The following is a 19,255-nucleotide window of genomic DNA, read 5'->3' as shown; positions in this document are numbered from 1 at the left end:
TCTCCTCTCCTCTCCTCTCCTCTCCTCTCCTCTCCTCTCCTCTCCTCTCCTCTCCTCTCCTCTCCTCTCCTCTCCTCTCTTCCCCTCGCCTCCCCTGCTCTCCCCTCTGTCCTGTCCTCCCCCTCCTCTCGCTGTTCTCCAGCCCGATCCTCCTCTAATCCCCCCCAGCTCTCCTCCCCACATCTCCCTCCCGCTGTACCCCACTGCTCCCCTACCAACCCTGACTCCTGCCTCTGTTCTTCCTTCTCGTTCTCCCTCCATCCTCCCTGCCCATCCCGACCCTGCCTGCCCCTACCCTCCCCTCCTGCTCCCCTGTGCCCCCTCTTCCCCTCCCTGTCCCCCTTAGCTCCCCTTATTCCCGCTGTCTCTCCATTGTCTTGCCTCTTTCTCTCCCGTCTCTCTCCCTTACCCCCTGTCTCCTTTATCCTTCTCTCTATCGCTTATTCTCTCCTGTCTCTCTTCCTTATCCCCCCGTCTCTCCCTTGTCCCGCAGCCGCGGGGTTCGGGGCGCCGCACAATAAAGCCCCGAGGGCCGGAGCCGGCGCCCCTGGCTGGGTTGCAAAGGGTCGGGATCCGCTCTGGGTCCCCCCTGCAGATGCCAACAGTGCCCCACAGTGCCGGGTCCGGCTGTCCCTGCATCACACTGGGGTCAGGGCGGGCCCGCAGGAGGGTCCTGGGCTGGGCTGGGGTGGGCTGGGCCCTCATTGGGAGGGGTCCGGGGGGGTTGGGGGGTGGGAGGGCGGGGGGCTGGGGGGGGGGAAGGGCCCCCTCCGGAGGAGGGGGTCCGGGGTGGGAGGGGCTGGGGGGGTCAGCCCCCCTTAGCCCCTCCCAGCCCGGACCCTCCCCTCCGGACAGGGGCCCGGGGGGAAGGGGGGCGGGAGGGGGCGGGAGGGAGGGGGGGGGTGGGAGGGAGGGGGGGGGGCGGGAGGGAGGGGGGGGGCGGGAGGGAGGGGGGGGGGGCGGGAGGGGGGGGGTAGCAGAGGGGGTCACGTCACTCTGAACCGTGATTGCACATTTGTGCGCAACGGCATCTCCCTCCCTCCTGACCCCCCCCCCCCACCCCCCCCCCACCCACCCCCCCCCCCCACCCCCCCCCCACCCACCCCCCCCCCCACCCACCCCCCCACCCCACCCACCCCCCCCACCCACCCCCACCCCCCACCCCCACCCACCCCCCCCCCACCCACCCCCCCCCCCACCCCCCCCCCACCCCACCCCCCCACCCCACCCACCCCCACCCCCCCCCCACCCACCCCCCCCCCACCCACCCCCACCCCCCCCCACCCACCCCCCCCACCCACCCCCACCCCCCCCCCACCCACCCCCCCTCACCCACCCACACCCCCCCCACCCACTCCCCCCACCCCCCCCCCAGGGCCCCTGTCCGGAGGAGGGGGTCCCGAGGAGGGGCCGGGCCAGACCCCGTCCGGAGGGGAGGGTCCGGGCTGGGAGGGGCTGGGGGGGACAGTCCCCCCTTAGCCCCTCCCAGCCCGGACCCCCTCCTCCGGAGGGGGCCCGGCCCGGCCCCTCCTCGGGACCCCCTCCCCCGGAGGGGGCCCCTCCTCCCTCCCACCCCCAACCCCCCCCCAAAACCCCTCCAGAGGAGGGGCCCACCCCCTCCCCGGGACCCCCAGTGTGATGGGCGGTGTAGGGCAGTGCTGTGTGTGGGGCAACCCGCAGATCCCCTGTGCGAGGATCCCCGCGAGGGGCGCCGGCTCCGGCCCTCGGGGCTTTATTATCCGGCACCCCGAACCCCGCGGCTGCGGGACACAGAAAGGGACAGGGGACACAGAGGGAGTATAAGGGGGACACAGGAAGCATACAGGGGTCAAAGAGGGGATAAAGGGCACGGAGGTGCCATAAGGACTTGCTCAGGGGAGATAGGGGAAGAAAGGAGGAGCAGGGGAGGGTAGGGAGATAGAAGGGGAACAGCAGGAGAGCCAGGTTGGATACCGGGGTGCAGAGGGGACAGGCAGGAAGGACAGAGCAGGAAAAGAGACGGCGGTCAGGCTGGGTAGTGGGTGAGGAGGGAGCAGGAAGACTGGACAGAGCGGGAATAGAGGCGGGGGTCAGGCTGGGTAGTGGGTGAGGATGGAGCAGGAAGACTGAACAGAGCGGGAATAGAGGCGGGGGTCAGGCTGGGTAGTGGGTGAGGAGGGAGCAGGCGGGAGGGGCAGGGAATGGTCGGGGTGCGGGATAGGGAGGGGAGGGGAGAGAGGGAGCAGGTCGTCTGGGGGGAGACGGGAGAGGGCGGTACAGGAAGAAAGGTGGAAGGGGAGAAAAGCAGAAGAAGTAGACACAAGGAGAGAGAAAGACCTCACCCGAGCCCCGCCTGGGAGCCCGCACCGACCGCACCCGACACCTCCAAGAGCTGAGGCGCGAATGGCGCCTGCCGCGGCTTCCGGGGTTTAAATGCCCTCGGCCCCGCCCCGCGCAGGCGCCCTGGAGCCGCGCGCACCTGTGCCGGCCCCGCCCGTCACACCTGTGCGGCCCCGAGCTGCGCACGCGCGCCGCGGCCCCGCCCCTCACACCTGTGCGGCCCCGCCCCTCCCTGGCCCCGCCCCCGCAGCGCTGTCCCGCGGCCACGCGGGGGCGCCGCGCGCACGCCGCGCTCCGTGTCCGCCAGGGGGCGCCCTGCGGGTCCCGGCCCCGCGGCGGCTCCGTGTCCGCCAGGGGGCGCCCTGCGGGTCCCGGCCCCGCGGCGGGTCCGCCAGGGGGCGCCCTGCGGGTCCCGGCCCCGCGGCGGCTCCGTGTCCGCCAGGGGGCGCCCTGCGGGTCCCGGCCCCGCGGCGGCTCCGGGTCCGCCCCGGGAAGCGCCGCGATCCCGGCCCCGGCAGCGCCCCCGCGGCCACCCCGGGCCGGGACCGATCCCGGGCCCGACGGGGGAGAGGCGGCACGGCCCGGGACCCCCGGCACACCCCAGCTCCGCTCGGCCCCGCTCGGTGCCGCGCCGCTGTCCCGGGAGCCCCGCTCGGCGCCGTGCGAGCCCCGGCCCCGGGGCTGCTCCCGGCGGGCACCGCTCGGAGCCCGGAGCGCTGCGGCGGGGCCGCGACAGGGACGGGGGTGCGGGGACCGAGCGCTGCTGGGTCTGCCGGGGGGTCCCGGGAGCTGCCGCCTCTCCCCCGTCGGGAGGATGGAGGCGGCACCGGGACCGGGATTGGTATCGGGACCAGGATCGGTATCGGGACCGGGATCGGTATCGGGACCGGGATCGGTATCGGGACCGGGACGGCCGCGGGCGGGAGGAGCCGCTCCGGGCCGAGCTTTGGGGCCGAGTCTGCCGCTGCCGCCGCTGTCCCGGTGGCGGGGAGCCGGGCGGGGACAGCGGCGGCGGTTCCGCGGTGCAGATGCGGAACCGGGGCCAGGAGCGGACCCGGCGCGGGGGCTCCCACCGGCCCCGTCTTCTCCACCTCCACTGGTTGTGACATAAAAGCTTGACTGGAACGGTTCATCCAGGAGAGGAGGCCATTCCATGAGTTCCTAATTATTTATTTTCACCCTGCACACATAAAACCATCAAGAACAGGACATCGTTATCTCCTGCATCGGCAGGCTTTGGTCCCAAACTGCAGCTCACTGTCAGTACAGACGTCTGGGAGAAAAAGCTGGATTAGTCCATAAAAACCAGCTCTGTCTTTGTCCCAGGGGATGTGGTCTGAGAGGGAACATCTGGCCTCAAGGGGAGTGCAGGGTGCATGGAGAGGCTGGGCAGATTTGGGGGCCAGGGCTCTCTCTGCAGTAGTTGGATCTCCATCCCTCCCTATTTGCTTCCCTCTCCTCAATTACCCAGGCAGGACCAGTGAGGATTCACTTTAGCTGGATCTTCTCCTCTTCCTCAGCTTGTCTTTGGACCCTAGAAGATGATAGATGTGGAATTGCCATTCTTCTAGGGACAAAGAGAAAGCTGCACTGTAGGGAGACCCCTCTGGAGCTGATCTTCCAAGGATGACAGCCGGCATTTGCAAGCAGCACCAGCAGGTTGGGTTGTGCTGACATCCCAAAAAAAAGTGTGTCTCCTTCCTCGGGATCAGATACTGTCCCGAGCACACAGAACTTTCCACTTTTGGGGGTGCACTGAATTCAAACCCATCCCTGTTTTTCCAAGTTAATGATTTAAACCGGCTGGATTGCTGAGGAGCTGGCACCCAGGCCCCAGATAGCAGGCCAAGGATGCTTGCCCTCTGGGATTAATCATTCTCCCAGCTGCTGACACTGCCTCCATAAAAACTCCGGGATGGGATTCCCAGAGCTGCTTCCCAGCAGGAGGAGGAGAGCCAGCTCCAACATGAGGGCAGCTCTGGCCCTGCTGCCTCTCTTGGCCGCTGCACAGGCGTTACACCGAGGTAAGGGGGGTGATCCCAGGGCTTTGCCAGCCCCTGGGATGAGGGGCACGGGGCTGGGGCCTCCATTCCAGCGGTTTTCGGTGGCCTCCCCTCTCCCAGCCTGCAGCCAAACCGCTGGGCAGGACCAGAGAGGAAAGGGAAGGGGTGGGAGGGTGGTTTGGGATCCAGGATGCCACTTTGGGGCGATGCTGGAGGAGATGGGATGGGGAGAGGACAGAGCCACAGGGATTGGCTCCTTCTCTTTGTAAAGGAAAATGGGATTTCCTGACCCGTCTGACAAGCACCATTCCTCTGTAAAACTCACCCCTTGATGGAAACAATGCTCTGCCATCCTTTGCTGCCTTCTCAGCTCCACAGGGAATCCCCCACCTGCCAAAAAACACCTAAAACTTACCTGTCCCACATGGCTTTATAAAAGTGAACAGAAATGCCACAAGTTGGGACCGGGAGCCGACATTCCTGCCAGGAAAGAGACCTGCCTTTTCCACGGCTTCCCCTTTTCTGGCAACCCCCTGCCTTCACCCTCCACTTCTGTTCCCCCCAGAGTGATGTGATCCTCAGGGTCATGGCACAAACCCCTGGATTTTGGGAGGTGACCCTGCCCCACGCTGTAATCCCAGGAAACACCGGTATCATTGTTTACCCTGCGGGTGCCAAAGTCTGGTCCCGTGAATCGATCCCGTTTTTCCAGGGATGGCAGCACTGCTGGGAAAGTTTTCACTGCTGGCTGTTCCATGGACCTGGCCCAGAGTTCCCAGCCCTTATGGTTTCCAGGCCCTGCCAGAAAATCCAGCCCCACATATTCCATACTCAAAAACTGCCATATGATTTACCTGTAGAAGGTTTTCTCCCTGCTCCTTTCCCTGGCTGCAAAGCTGGACCAGCAGCCTGGATACCAGGGATGCTTCTCCCAGACTGGCTGAGCCAACATCTCCCCAGGGACCACCAACTCCTACTTGGAAATAGAAGTAATGGAGTGAAGAAAATGAACAAACCCCAAGTGAATAAAGCAGCATGTTCTGTGGTGGCAGAGCATTCCTTGTTCCCTACTCACAATTCCTCCTTCTCCTGCACTTTCAGGGAAAGCTTATGTCCGGGAGAAAGTCTGCCAGGAGTACAAGATGCTGGGAAAGGAGAACTTCCGAACCCTGTAGGTACCTCCTGCTGCTGGTGCCCTCCCAGGAGGCCTGACACCTGAGCCAGGAGCAGAAAACACTAAATAAAAATCTTGGAAAAGGGCAGATGGATTCAATTCATCAAAAAGGGGAGATGCAATTCAAACCCCTGGACTCCGATTGCTTTTAGCAGGAGAAAAGTTTGATTCATTGCTGAATTCCTCCAAACCAATTAAGTAGCTAAATAATTAAGAATTCTCACAGAGCTGACACACAGTCAGTGCCACGGTAAGGGGCAGCCCCCAGCCTGGAAGCTGTTCCAGTTCTTTCCTGGCTGTTTTCCAAGGAATATGCTGTTATTTCTCTCAGCACCACAGCCAACACTGTTGAACCCATTTGGGCAGAACAGTCCTGTAATGTGATTTTTGATTGAAGATAATGGCTCACCTGGCTCTCCCTGTGCTTGCTCCCTGCTCCCAGGACCATCATTGCCAACAGCCGGAAATATTCCAATGGCACCTTCGAGGAGATCGGCCACCTCGTCCGAGAAATCGTCTCCCTGGCCGAGACGTGCTGCACCGATGGGGCTGACCCCTCCTGCTACGATGCTGGGGTGAGACTGACCAAAAACGGGTATCAGACCCCAAAAACGGGTAACGGGATGGGATGGGGTGGCCATAACCTCCTGTGTAGGGAGTGCTGTGCTCCAGGATGGTTCAGGTGAATGGAGACAAGAGATCTCTGAAGGTTGCTCCTGGGATATCAGGTTTATTAGGGATGGAGAAAGGTCTTGCTTGGAGCTGCCAGACGCAGCACGTGGCAGGGCTTGAGGGGATGGGAGAGGGGAGAGACAAGAGGATGCTCTAGGAGAGGGTGGAGGTCCTAAGAGGGGGGAAGATCCAAGAGGGCATCTGGGCCCTCGGAGCCCCTTATCGGGGGGCTTCAAGGTGGGCTGGAACAAGACTTGGGCCAATGGGGTTACAGACATTTGATGTTTCAGAGGGGGGATACAGGTGCGGGGTGACCTGTACATTTTGGGGGGTGAGATGGAACAGTCCATATGACTTTTGGACCTATCTGTAGCTAAGGGTATTGTCCAGCCAGTAGGGAGGATTGTTTTCATCCTGGCTGTATTATTACAAATAATTATATTTATCCATCCTTCCCAACACTCCTGTCCCTCCTGCAGTCCACGGCGCTGTCGGCCAAATCCTGCGGCGCGGACTCGCCCTTCCCGGCGCATCCCGGCACGGCCGAGTGCTGCACCCACGAGGGGCTGGAGCGGAAGCTGTGCCTGGCCGCCCTGCGGCACCCGCCCCAGCCGCTGCCCCGCTACCTGCAGCCCTCCGACAGGGAGCTCTGCCAGGCCTTCCAGCGGGACCCCCGGGAGTTTGCCGACCGGTGAGCCGGGGCGGGGGGGGATAGCAGCCCGCCGAGCCCAGCTGGGTGCCGGCACCGGCCGGTGCCACGGGCTGGCAGCCTGGGGTGGTGGCTGGAGAGGGCTCCCCATCCCTGGATGACCTGAACGCCTCCAAACCCCACTTGTGCTCTGGATCCCCTGATCCTGAGGCGCTGGGGCTCCTTATCCCATCTCTGCCGCAGGTTTCTGTACGAGTACGCCAGCAGCTACAGCCAGGCTCCCCTGCCTGTGCTCCTGAGCTCCACCACGACCTTCCTCTCCATGGTCTCCACCTGCTGCATCTCCCCTGCACCCACTGCCTGCTTCCTGAAGGAGGTGAAACCCTTTGGGGCTCTGGGCTCGGCCCCATCCTCACTTCTCAGGGAGCCAGGCAAGCTCTGTGCTAATTTCCATTCCCATTCTCTTTTTGTTGTAGAAACTGGAGAGGAAAACCCTCTCCCTCCTCACCCTGACATCAAACAGGATTTGCTCCCGCTTCTCGGCATATGGGAAGGACAAAGTCAGCTTCAGGTACAGGGGGAAAGAGCCTCTGTTGGGAAGGATGGATAAATATAATTATTCATAAATAATACAGCCAGGATGAGAACAGTCCTCCCTGCTAGCTGGACAATGCCCTTGCCTACGAATGGGTCCAGGGGTCGAGTGGTCTGTTCCATCTCAGCCCCCAAAATGTACGGTTCACCCCGCACCTGTATCCCTCCCCTAAAACATCAAGTGCTGTAACCCCATTGGCCCGAGCCTTGTTCCAGCCCACCTTGAAGCCCCCTGATAAGGGGCTCCGAGGGGCCACATGCTCTTTTGGAACTTCCCCTCCTCTTGGAACTTCCCCTCTCCTAGAGCATCCTCTTGTCTCTCCCCTCCCCATCCCCTCAAGCCTCGCCACGTGCTGCATCTGGCAGCTCCAGGCAGGACCTTTCTCCATCCCTAATAAACCTGATACCCCAAGAGCAGCCTGCAGAGATCTCTCATCTCTGTTCACCCAAACCATCCTGGAGCCCAGCGCTCCCTACAGGCCTCTCCATCCTGGAACAGGAGCCAGGTTGGGGGAGGATTCCTCCCTCCAGCTGCAGATCCTGTTAGCAGACAGCATTCAGAAATACAGGCTTTACTTCTGGTGTAAAACCCTGGAGCCACTCCAGGCACAGCACAGGGGCAGAGCAAGCCCTGCCCTCCCCATGCCCTCCCCATCCCCTCCCTCCCTCCCCCGGGCTCGGAGCTGTTTCCTGGGAAGGGGATCCCAGCCCCCCTAGCCCCACACACCCTGTGCTCCCCAGCTACCTGGCCTCGCTGGCTCAGAAGGTTCCCACTGCTTCCTTCGAGGACCTTCTCCCCCTGGCCGAAGACGCTGCCGAGGTGTCTTCCCAGTGCTGCGACTCGCTGGCCGAGGACTGCATGCAGAAGAAGGTAGGGGGGGGCTGAGCCCAGCCCGAAGCTGCTCCCGAGTCCCAGCAGGAGCTCAGGGAGCTGAGGGCACCTGCACATGCCCTGCTGGCTCTCTGCAGCTCTTGGAGCACACGGCCAAAGTCTGCACCACGCTGTCGGCTCGGGACGGGCGCTTCGCCGACTGCTGCAAGGGCAAAAACCTGATGGAAAACCATTTCTGCATCCTGGCCATGCTCCCAGCGCCGGCTCCCAAGCTGCCAGAGGCACCAGAGCCCACCAACAAGGAGCTGTGTGCCAAGGAGGGGGCTCTCCATGCCACCAGGTGAGTGGCAGCCACGGCAGCCAGGGTGCAGGCATGGAACAGAACCACTTAAGTTGGAAAAGATCCCTAAAATCATCGAGTCCAACCAGTTCCTGACCCTGTTACGTGCTTGGGTTCTTATGGGGATAACCAGGGGAACATCATCAATTCCCTCAGGGGAATTTGTGCCACCAGGCAGCCCCAGGGGCTGCACAAAGATGCCAAAAACGGGCCCCATCCCGTAGTGAGCAGCACCCGAAGTGAGACTTGCCTGAGCACTCATTTCCCGCTCCAGGTTCCTGTTTGAGCTGGCACGGAGGCACCCCAGCCTCCCTGACGCCGTCCTCGCCAAGCTCTACGACTCCTCCGAGAAACTTCGGGGGGAATGCTGCTCCTCCAAGGACCCCTCTGCCTGTTTGGACAGCAAGGTGAGTAGTGTGGGGGCTCTGGGGGCTCATCCTGTTCCCCCTCATCCCGGTGCTCCCCAAATCCCCGCAGAGGCTTTTCCCATCCTCCTAATTCCCACCTTCTGCCCCCAGCGCAAGCGGATAGAAGAGGAGCTGCTCCCCTTCCTGGAAAGGGCCAACCAGCTCTGCGGGCAGTACAACAAGCTGCCTTTCCTCGAGTTCAAGAAGAGGTGAGCCTTTACCTTTTCCCCCACGAAACACCCACCCGGCTCAGCGGCTGCGATCGGAATTCCCCCACGACGCCGAGGGCGCACAAACGGGATGCGCCCACGCGTGCATCCCTCCCGGCCAGCAGCCGCGGGGCTCCGGAGGTTCCCGCTGTGACCGCGCTCCCCTCGCCGCAGGCTGCGGGACAGCCTGACCCGGGCCCGGCCCGAGGCCAGCCCGGCGCAGCTGGAGCAGCTCCTGGAGCAGCGAGCCTCCTTCGCCTCCAGCTGCTGCCTGCCGGACGCTCCCCCGCTCCTCTGCGCTCCCCAGGTACCGCCGCGGCCTCTCCTTCCCTCCCGCGCCGCTGCGGGGCCAGACCCCGCTCCGGGGCTGCCCCTCGGCTCTTCCCTCCTTTCCCAGGTGAGCTGGGAGCTGGCAGAGCTGTGCAAGGAGGAGTCCTGCCTGCTGGGATAGCGGCCCGGCTTCTCCAGGCGCGCACGGATGGAGGGGGGACCACGAGGAGGAGCTCCGCGATGGCGCAGTATTGGGATGGGAGCGTCGGGATGCTGGGCAGCAGGAGGTCGCCGAGCCCACGCCTTGTATTCCTGCAGCCGAAATAAAGACAAGCAGAGCGCCCTGCAGTGCTGCTGGAAGGGCTTTGCGCACCCTCGGGGCGGTGGGGAGGGTGGGAGAGGAGCGCAGCTTCACCTCCGCGGGCAGGAAGAGGTCCCAGCCCCGATCCTGGGAGATAAAGTTCTAAAAAACGAAGCAAAACCAGGGAAAAGACTCATAAAATGCCCCCAGAGACATCAGTCTGTGGGTATTTGGGTTACTACCTAGAAGCAACACCCCCAGCACCTGAGAAGAGCACCCTGGGCACCCCCGGCTGCCTCCCTGCCCAGGTGAGCCCTCCCCAGCACAGGTGAGGCTTTGGGGGTGCTGCAGGTGAAGAAGCCCCTGTCTGGGATGCAGGAGGATGACAAAGCCAGCCCAGAAAACCACAGGAAAATCCCCCGAGCCCAGATGTGGCAGCTTTGTGTACAACAAACGCAGCAAGGGAAGCACACGAGGACACCTGGGTGTGCAGAGATGAACCAGAACGATAAAACAGAGCCAAAGACAAGAACTCCCTGTTCAAGCCAGCTTGTCCCTTTTCTGGGGAGCACTGGCAGCTCCTGGATCACTGCTGAGTTTCCCTGTAGTGTGAGAAATAAGGTGGATTGGGCTGGCACAATGCCTGTCCATCTCCTGCCACAGCCCCTCTTGTTGTGGGGTACAGAACTGGAGAGAAAGGACAAATTGGTTTTTGTTTGGTTTTGGTTTCTATTTCTTTCCCCAAAGATCCCACCGACCTGGGGCTGGACCTGCTGATGCCAAGGCACTGGGATCCACCCACCCCCTTCATGTCACAGCCTGCCTTTGGCATTTATTTTCCAAATTTTTCTAATTATTTCTAATTTATAAGTTCACCTTGTTCTGTTGGGGTGAGTGACCCACAGCTCATTCCTGTGCTCAGGTTTGCATCCTTCACATCCCAGATGCACAAAGTATGGGTTATCAATTACAGTGACCTTTTGGGATTCCAAGGAAAACTGGAGAGGTGCCATTAAGCCAGCTGAGGACATCTCTGCCAGGTGACACCATCACTGCTTATGGGGGGAAAAGCCACCCAAAAATACTCAGCTGCTGTTCAAAACAACACAAATCATAATCCTCCTGCTAAAAGCAGCAGATTTCCTTGGAAAGTTCAGGCTGCTTCTGCCTGATGCCTGCCAGCATCACCTCCCCAGGGATATCATCCAGTCCTTGCCAGCCTGGGCATAAACCAGTTGGCTTTTCTGCTCTCTGTTGTACCTGGGATTTTTATTTGGGATTTTTGTTTGGGTTGTTTTTTTTTTGTTTGGGTTTTTTTTTTTTTTGGTAGTAATTTTATTTTCCAGCTCTCATTCCTCCTGCCCTCAGACACACACAAGGGGGATCCACCTCCTGCCTTTTCATCCCACCACCTCTCTAACCCATTCCCAAAAATGTAAAGGAAGCAGCAAAGTTCCTGACTTAGTTGTGTGGGTTTATTTTTGGGGTTTTTATAAAATCCCCAGTCTTGGTGCTCAGTACACCACCTCCTGTCTGGTCTGTCCACTCCCCAGGAATTCATCAGGCTAAAGCAGCAATTCCCTGGCAGTGCAGGAGCTCTGGGGTGGCATCCAGGGCAGCATCACCTCCTTACAACCAGGGCATGTAGGGCTGCCATGGGAAAATCCCAGTGAGAATCACTTAAAGCACTGAAAACCCAGCGCTGAATAGAGCAGCTCCAACATTCTCCTGGCCACTGCTCCATGAAGCATCATAAAAAGACTGAAAGTGGTTTATCCACCTCTGAGACCTGCAGGGCCGCTGATTTCCCAGTGCCTGCTTTTCCCAGCCCTTGTGGGCCTGCAGCATCCCAGCCATCAACTCCACCCACCCAAAAAACAGACAGGAAAAAGGCTCATACCTCCTTTTCGTTTTATTTGTCTCCCAGACTGTGTACAGCACATCCCCAAGGAAGCAGCAAGGATTTTTTTTCTCTTGGTTCCACTCCCCCAGGCAGGCCCAGCAAAGCCTGGGGACCAGCAGCATTTATAGAGGGGGGATCAGCTCACAGGTGCTGCTGGTGCCACTCAGCTCACACCAGGGCTCCCAGCAGCTGTGTGCAATGAAGAATCCACTTCCCCCTCCTGCACCCAGGTGAAATAGGAGCTCAAAAAATATCCCCTTGCCTGGGCACTGGGATGAGCCTTCCGCACCCTTTGGCACAGCCAGGTGGCATCGCTTGGGCACCAACATTCCCGAGGGACTGGCACCACCAGGGTGGCCACAGGCCCCCCGTATCCAGCTGGAATCACCATCTCACCGGGCAGGAGGGGCTGCAGGAACCGGTGCAGATCCCCGGGGTGGCCTCGGCTCTCACCATGGCACGCTTGGATCTGAAAAAGAAGGTTTTCAGTCACGGCGGGGCTTTACACAGCCCCAGAGCCACCCCCAAGCCCCTGCTGCTGCCAGCTCCAGCTCCCAGGCTGGGCCCAGGCAGGAGCAAAGGGCTCCCAGTGCAAACCAGTTTGCCCAGCAGCTGCTCCCACACTCACCAGTTAGGGCGCATCCCGTCCGTGGCAAAGCCGTGCCAGGCTGGAAGGGTCTGTCCTGCTCGGGCGGAGGAACCCAGCCGGTGCCCGTGCCGGGAGAACCGAGCCCGGGGCCGGGAGGGTCACCGGCTCTCCCGGGGACTCCAGCCCCACCCGCTCCCGGTCTCGGGGGGACGCGGCAATGCAGAGCCCCTGGGGCCGGTCACCGGGCCGGGGATCGGGAGCTGCCGGGGTCCCGCGGCTCCACCGCGTCCCCACGTCGCGCGTGGGAGGCAGCAGGGACACCCGGCCCCATCCCGGGAAGCTGATGCTGTCCCCCCGCAGAGGGTCCGAGCCAAACCCACTGCCAGAGCCACGGGACCCGCGGCGTGTCCCGCACCGGCCCGGGCAGGCTCTACGCCGCAACTCCAGCCACCAGAGCCCTCAGCGCGGGGGCGACGGGAGCCAACGGCCTCGGTTCACCCGGTTCTGCCCCGGTTCTCACCTGTTTTCCACCGCTTTTCCCGCTTTCCCTCACCCTGTCCCTCCCCTCTCCCGCCGGCCGTCGGGAACCGGGAGGGCGCCCGGGGACGCTGAGCTCGGCTCGGTCCCTGCGGAGAGGCGCGGCTGCAATGGGAGCAGCTCCAGCACGGCTCCCAGGCCGCTCGGAACGGGACCCGAGCCCGGCAGAGCCCCTTGGACCGGGACCGGGACCGGGACCGGGGCGGAGGCGCCGCGGTTGTGGCGCCCTCGCGTGGCCAGCGCGGGCATTGCAGGCGGGCCGCCCCGCCCCGGCGCAGTGTCGCCGTCTGGCGGCCGCGGCGCGGCAGCGCAGCCCCCGCCGGCAGCGGCCCCCGCGCCCGCAAGGACATTGGCGACACGGGGACACCTTTCCGCCACCCCTTTATTCAAGCCGCCGCACGTTTGAGCCCTCGCCCATGGAGCCAGCCGCTGCCGCCGTCCGGGACCCGCCCGCAGGTACCGGGAGCTCCTGTGGAGAAAGCAGATCCCGTCGGCCTCGGCACCCACGCCAATGCGGGGCTCCGGTCACACCGGCTCGGTCGTCCCCCCGCTCCCCTGCACCTTCACGCGATGCCCGTTTCCCGCACATCTTCACTTCTGGAAGGTCTGTCCTTGTTTAACGTTTCCATCTCTTCTGCCTTTCTCTTCCTACGCTGCCTCCGACAGTGGCTTGACAGGGTGGAAAATAATAAAAAACAAACAAACAAAACGAGGCAGAAGGGGGCATGGCAGTGATGCTCCTTCCTCTCCCTCGGCTTTTACCCTGCAGAAGATCCACGTGGATCTTCACACCTGCTTTCCAGCCCCAAAAGAATGTCCCAGGCACCTCCCAACACCTGCAGGAGCATGTCCCAGCGACCTGGGGCAGCCCCAGTTCAACCTGCCTGGAGCCAAGGGAGCCAGGCAGGATTTGCTCCCTCTTCCCTTTCCCTTCCCACCCCATTCCCCCACGTACTGGCTGCAGAGGCAGATGCCGACGACGAGGATGATGAGGGCGACGATGGCGACGATGAGGGAGATGATGACGATCTGGCCCTGGTCCCCTCGCAGGTAGAACAGATCCACCCTCTCGCAGCGAGCCCCGGTGTAGCCCCGCTCGCACCTGCCCCGCGGCGCAGGGGAGGCACGGGGCGGTCCCAAAAGCTGCCACGGTGCCCGTGCCCCCCTCAGGCCGCTCTCCCGGGGAGGACGGGCACAGCATCCCACCCCGTGCCGCCGTGTCCCCGCCGCGGGTGACTTACACACAAGCCGGCGCCTCCTCGGCCACGAGGAAGCGGCACCTCCCTTTGACACAGTAGTGCTGGTACTCCTCCGGGCACCGGGAGAAGTGGCTCTGCCGCCGCAGCTGCGTCCCGTTCCCTGCGGGTGACAAGCACGAGGGGTGACAGTTCTGCCCAGAGGCAGCAGCACCCCCGAGCCGCTGCATCCCCGCAGCAGCTCCGAGCCCGCCCGGCTGCAACCAGCGCGGTCGGCTTGGGCGCCCCTGGCTTCCCAGCCCAGCCGTGCCACACAAAACACCTGCTCATCCGCCATCCTGGCCCGCTCCCCCGCTCCCTTCCAAGGCCTCCGGCTTCCCCCAGCACCCCCACACCACCCCCTCACCTGTGCATCCCTTGGCCGTGCCGCAGCTCAGCCCCTCGGCGCCGTGGCCGGCCGTGGCGTTGGTGTCGGCGCCCACGCAGCCGAAGCACGCCAAGCCTGGAAGGCGGCGGAGGCAGCTCAGAGGGGAACCCCGGCACCCCCCACAGCCACGGGGGGGGCGCTGGCAGCGGGCTCTGCAGCTGCGCCCACGGCCCCCCTGCGCCGGCAGCATCAGCTTTTCCCCAGGGCCGGGAGAAGGGGAAGCCGGTCCCCGCCTGCTGCCTCCACCCAGCAACGCCCCGGCACGGAGGTCTGGGAGCCAGCAGGGTGGCTTTTTGGACCACACAGCCCAGCCAGCTGCTCCTCTGCCCGGGGAGGATGCAGGGAGGGATGCCCAGAGAGATCCGGACTCATGGAATCATTGATTGGCTTGGCCTGCAAGGGACTGCCAAGTTCGTCTCGTTCCAACTCTGCTGCCACGGGCAGGGACAACTTCCATTAGCCCAGGTTGGTTCAAGCCCTGTCCAACCTGGCCTAGGACGCTCCCAGGGATGGAGCAGCCACAGCTTCTCTGGGCAACCTGTGCCAAGGCCTCCCCACCCTCCTCAGCCTGGGAAGAATTCCTTCCCAGTATCTAATCTAAACCTGCCCTTTGTCAGTGCGGAGCCGTTCCCCTTTGTCCTGTCACTCCGTGCCCTTGCGACAAGCGCCTCTGCAGTTCCCTTGGAGCCCCTTTAGGCACCGCAAGGTGCTCCGAGGTCTCCCTGGAGCCCCGCACAACCTGGGAAAGGGGAAAGGGGCCACCGCCGTCTCCCCGCGGCCCCGGGCTGAAACCGAGAGGCGGCCGGGGCGGGCGCGTCGGAGCGGCGGTAACCGGATCGCTGGCATACCAGCACTGACTCAGCACGGCCCCGCTCCCCGCCCGGCCCTCCCCAGGGCTTCACCCGCCGAGGTGGCACCCGGAGAGCGGGGACAGGTCCTGCCTGACGGGGCAGGAGCCCGGGTGGCTCCCGAGGAGGTGGCCCGCCGAGGCGGGGCTGTCGCCATCCCGCGTGGGGGCACTTGGAGGCGTCCCGGAGAGTTGGCGCAGCCGGATCCCGGCAGCCTCGTCTCCCGCTCCCTGTTTCCTCATCCGGCACCTTGGAAACAGCGGTGGGAGATGCCCGGCCAAGCCTCCGGAGTCCCCCCCCCGTGCCACGGCGGGGACATTCCCGGCACACACGTCCCTCCTGGCTATATATAGCCAGCACGGCGCTGCCGGCGCGCTGCGGGTGACAGCGCCCCGAGAGAGCCCGGCGGGGAGGAAAGGGAGCCCACCGCCCCGCCCGGGCCAGCCGCAGGGTGGGAGCTGCCTGGCGGGAGCCAGGGATGAGCCATGGGGCGGCTGCACCCCGGGATCCAGCTGTGGGCGGCGTGGGCATGCGGCGGGACAGGGAGGGAGGGAGGCTGACTTCACTCGCGGTGACCGAGTTCACAGCTCGACATGGAAAGATCCCCACCAAGCTGCGCTCCCCACCCTTATTGCAAGCAGATGCCGAGTTCTGGCATCCTCCGGGCTGGCAGCCCCTTGGCAGGACCGCCCTGGTGGCAGTGCCAGCCCCGGAGGGAGGGGGCTGTGCCCACCCGCGGCCGCATCGCGGCACCCAGAGGCTGCAGGTGCAAACTCCCTCACCTCCCTGATGCACGGCGAGACTGGCTCCACTATCTCGGGCTGCAGCCTTTCCTGAGCAGCCGGAGATAACCCAGGAAAGTATCCCAAACACTGGATTATTTTGCTCCTAACACCGCCTTGCTCTCCCAGGAAAGCCCAAACCGTAGGGGAGCAACCACCCAGGGCATGACTGAGCTCTGAGGGGACACACCAGCCCCAAAACAGGTCGGCTACTCTTGCTCTGCTCCTGCCAGCACAGGTTTGGCAGGTTTTGCCAAGTGCTGTCACCAGCCCTGCCAAAGGGCCAAACCCAAGCTGCTCCCTGCAGAGAGAAAAGCTCCCCTGAAATCCCAGTGCAGGCACTCTCTGCCAGGGAGGGTCTCAGCTGTCCAGCCTGTCTGTGGTTATTTCCTGGCAACCATCAGCAGACACCTGTCTGCAGCTGCCTGCTTCCCAAAAATCTTAGGAACTAACATGGGAATGAGTGCTCACACACTTGCTGGATAGGTACTGGCCCCCCTGCCCCCGGCATCCCACACTCCCGGCGCTGCCAAGGACGGCCGTGGGTACTCAGGCACCCATCAGCAGCGTCCCTTCAACAGGTGGTAAAAGCATCCCGGTCCTGCTCCAGGATCCAGCCAGGACATCCTGGCCCCCAGGCTGGCCCCAAGGCATTCAGGGATTCAGAGGCAGGGGAGCACTGGATTGGAACGGTGGGGAGTTCCAGGATGGGACCTGGGGGCACAGAGGGAGCCCAGGGACAGTGCTGGGCAAAGGAAAGGCTGGGATGGGATGGGACTGTCCAGGGGGGCACAGGGAGTCTCTGGGCTGGGGCTGGAGAAACACCAGGATGAACAGTGATGGATGGGACAGGGCCAGCGTCAGGACGGGGTGTGAGAGGGGGGAACACAAGGGTCCAGCAGAACGGGAGCCGGGGAGCAGCGGGATGGGATGGGCCAGCACCAGGACAGGCACGGGGGAGCACCGGGATGGGAGCGGGAGGCAGGTGCAGGATCATCAGCCTGGGAGCGAGAAGCAGCGGGACTAGAGAGAGGACGGTGCCGGGGCAGGGGTGACACCGGGCTGGGACAGTGGAGGTGACACCGCGCAGGGACGCGGAGCACCGGGCCGGGACAGGGAGGAACGCCCTGCCAGCCGCTGGGTATCCCGGGACCGGGCAGGTGGCGGGGCAGGGGGACGCCCGTGCTTACCGGAGGCGAGGGCCAGGCAGAGCAGCAGGGTACCGGGGCCGCCGCCCGGGGCCGGGGCCGCCGCCGCCTCCATGCGCGCCGCCGCCGCCTGCCCGGTGCCCGGTGCCCGGCAGCTGCGGCGGGGCGGGACGGGGGCGGCCGCTCTGGCACCACCGCCCTCCTCCTCCTCCTCCTCCTCCTCCTCCTCCTGCGCCTCCTCCTCCTCCAGCTGCGCGGCTCCCACCCCGCCGGAGCCATCCCTGGCGGTCTCGGTGTCCCCTCCCGGGTGTCCCACCCACGCGTGTCCCACCTCGCAGCGGCCGCGCCTGGCCTCTCCTGCCAGGAGGCGTCGAGCAGATGCCGCGCCCCAGATCCCTGGGGATTTGGGCAGCCAGAGGGATCCCCCATCCTGCCATCACGGCTTCCAAGCGGCGCTCCCGGGATCCCCTCTCCAGAGGGACAGAGGCCGCACACCCCAGTCCAGCCGCGCCTCTCCAGAGCGTTTATCCCCGGCCAGCTTGTTGTGGGAAGGTAGATTTATTCACAGCGAGTAAAACACCCTCCCAAGGGCCTTGGCAGGCAATGACGGCAGCTCCCAATTATTCTGCAAGGGGCTGTGCCTTGGCAAAATACACCTCGCGGTGTCATTTTTGCCTCGGGAGGCATGTTCCCGGTCCCCTGAGGAGGAGAAGAGACCCACAGGGGTGAAGGTGTCCCCCGGTGCTGGCGTGTCCCCTCCTGCCATCCGGAGTCGCTCAGTAGGGATGCTTCGCCGCGGGCTGGCGCTGTCCCGGCTCCCAGCAGAGCACAGGAGGGGACAGGAGAGGACAGAAGGGGACAGAAGGATCTCCCGGCAGAGAGGGGCGCGGGCAGGGAGCGGCGGCGGAGCCCCCGGGCGCGAATGAAGGTGGAAATGAAAGACTGGAAAGAACGGGTGACCTCAAACCGCAAGCTGGCAGCTATTAATGCGAGTGCTGGCAGCCGCCCAGCCATGCCATTTGGCCGCTGGCCAGGGGGTGAGCAAGCTCCCTTAGCCCTGGCCAGCCAAAAATTCCTGCTGCAAGCTCCGGCACACCGGTACCGCCGGCCCCTCGGCTCACGGCCGCGCCGGCTCCCTGCCAGCGGCCCCCCAAAAGCAGGCAAAGAGTGATAAACCACAAGGATGGTGCAAAAGCTCTGCTGAGGGCTTGGGCAAGACCAGCAAAACTGGCAGCTGGCACCCGGATGTGGCACAGGGCCACCCAAGAGGAGCTGGCTCCATCCCGGTGGGGTGGGCAAGGGCAGGGAGTAGGAAAAAAAAAAAAAAAGAAATCCTAGTGCCCATCAAAAGAAAAGTTTCCCTCCAGCATCCTTCATATCTGGATAAAACTGGAGGGAAAAGGCAATTTGAAGAGATATTAAAAGAGCTGGAGCCTCAGGGCAGATGTCACCAGAGGCAATGGTTTCCAATCTCCGGCAGCAATGGGAAAGGGTTGGCAAAAGTTATCCCCAAAAAAGGACGTCTCCCTGGCCGTGTCCCCTGCTCCGTGCCGGGAGGACCAGGCAGAGGTGACCAGCAGGTGGCAGCTGGAGCCCAGGGCTGGTGGCCCTCAGGGGAGCTCCGGGCTCGCCAGAGCCCAGCCCTCGGCGCCCCAAAACTCGGCTCGGGCGCAGCGTTCGCACCCAGGGCCACGGCGAGGAGCAGCGGCCGTGCCCAGCCCGGCCCCGCTCCAAAAATTCCTGCCCATGGAAGCACCAGCGCCATCGACAACAGGGATGCGAGATGGGAAGCAGGGAGATTAGCACGCTGCTCCCACGGCGGCAACAACAGCAATATTTTCCCTCCTCCCGAGCAGAGGAAAGGTTTCAAGGAGAGCTGAGATGCTGATAGCGCTCGTCTGCCTCAGGAATGCCAGCTGACTTGGATTTTGTGCCCTGCTGGTTTAGGCCCAGGGCCAGGATCCATCCTGAGAAAATGCCACACAACACAGCAGAACAGAGGGCTGAGTAACCCCGGGTAAAGATAGCTCGGCTACAGCCCGGGCTCCAAAAATC

At 63.5% G+C, this 19,255-nt stretch overlaps 2 protein-coding genes and 1 long non-coding RNA gene across 3 annotated transcripts; 1 reads left to right on the top strand and 2 right to left on the bottom strand.

Moving 5' to 3' along the window:
* Nucleotides 1–3,473: 3,473 nt before the first annotated feature.
* Nucleotides 3,474–8,295, bottom strand: LOC146767710 (uncharacterized). The gene is made up of 6 exons (XR_014954944.1): nt 8,157–8,295; nt 5,906–6,077; nt 5,398–5,537; nt 5,177–5,295; nt 4,648–4,712; nt 3,474–3,853 (listed from the first exon to the last, which is right to left on the bottom strand). It is a non-coding gene; the product is annotated as an uncharacterized LOC146767710 (long non-coding RNA).
* On the top strand, nt 3,835–9,817 carry GC (GC vitamin D binding protein). Its single transcript, XM_021531572.3, has 12 exons — nt 3,835–4,343; nt 5,424–5,493; nt 5,939–6,071; nt 6,648–6,859; nt 7,061–7,193; nt 7,294–7,388; nt 8,153–8,282; nt 8,381–8,583; nt 8,858–8,990; nt 9,102–9,199; nt 9,374–9,506; nt 9,597–9,817. The coding sequence occupies exons 1-12, from the start codon at nt 4,235–4,237 to the stop codon at nt 9,648–9,650; spliced, it is 1,503 nt and encodes a 500-aa protein (XP_021387247.2). The 5' UTR covers nt 3,835–4,234; the 3' UTR covers nt 9,651–9,817.
* A 3,346-nt stretch (nt 9,818–13,163) lies between these two features.
* Nucleotides 13,164–17,372, bottom strand: BTC (betacellulin). The gene is made up of 6 exons (XM_077782594.2): nt 17,243–17,372; nt 14,402–14,497; nt 14,041–14,158; nt 13,755–13,901; nt 13,361–13,468; nt 13,164–13,268 (listed from the first exon to the last, which is right to left on the bottom strand). The coding sequence occupies exons 1-5, from the start codon at nt 17,313–17,315 to the stop codon at nt 13,363–13,365; spliced, it is 540 nt and encodes a 179-aa protein (XP_077638720.1). The 5' UTR covers nt 17,316–17,372; the 3' UTR covers nt 13,164–13,268; nt 13,361–13,362.
* Between the last annotated feature and the right edge of the window lie 1,883 nt (nt 17,373–19,255).

This window comes from Lonchura striata, chromosome 4 (genome assembly GCF_050655825.1).
Source record: "Lonchura striata isolate lonStrDom1 chromosome 4, ASM5065582v1, whole genome shotgun sequence".
In the NCBI taxonomy this organism is placed as follows: Eukaryota; Metazoa; Chordata; class Aves; order Passeriformes; family Estrildidae; genus Lonchura; species Lonchura striata.
The sequence above is the reverse complement of the archived record's forward strand: the minus strand, read 5'-3'. Positions and strand labels throughout refer to the sequence as shown.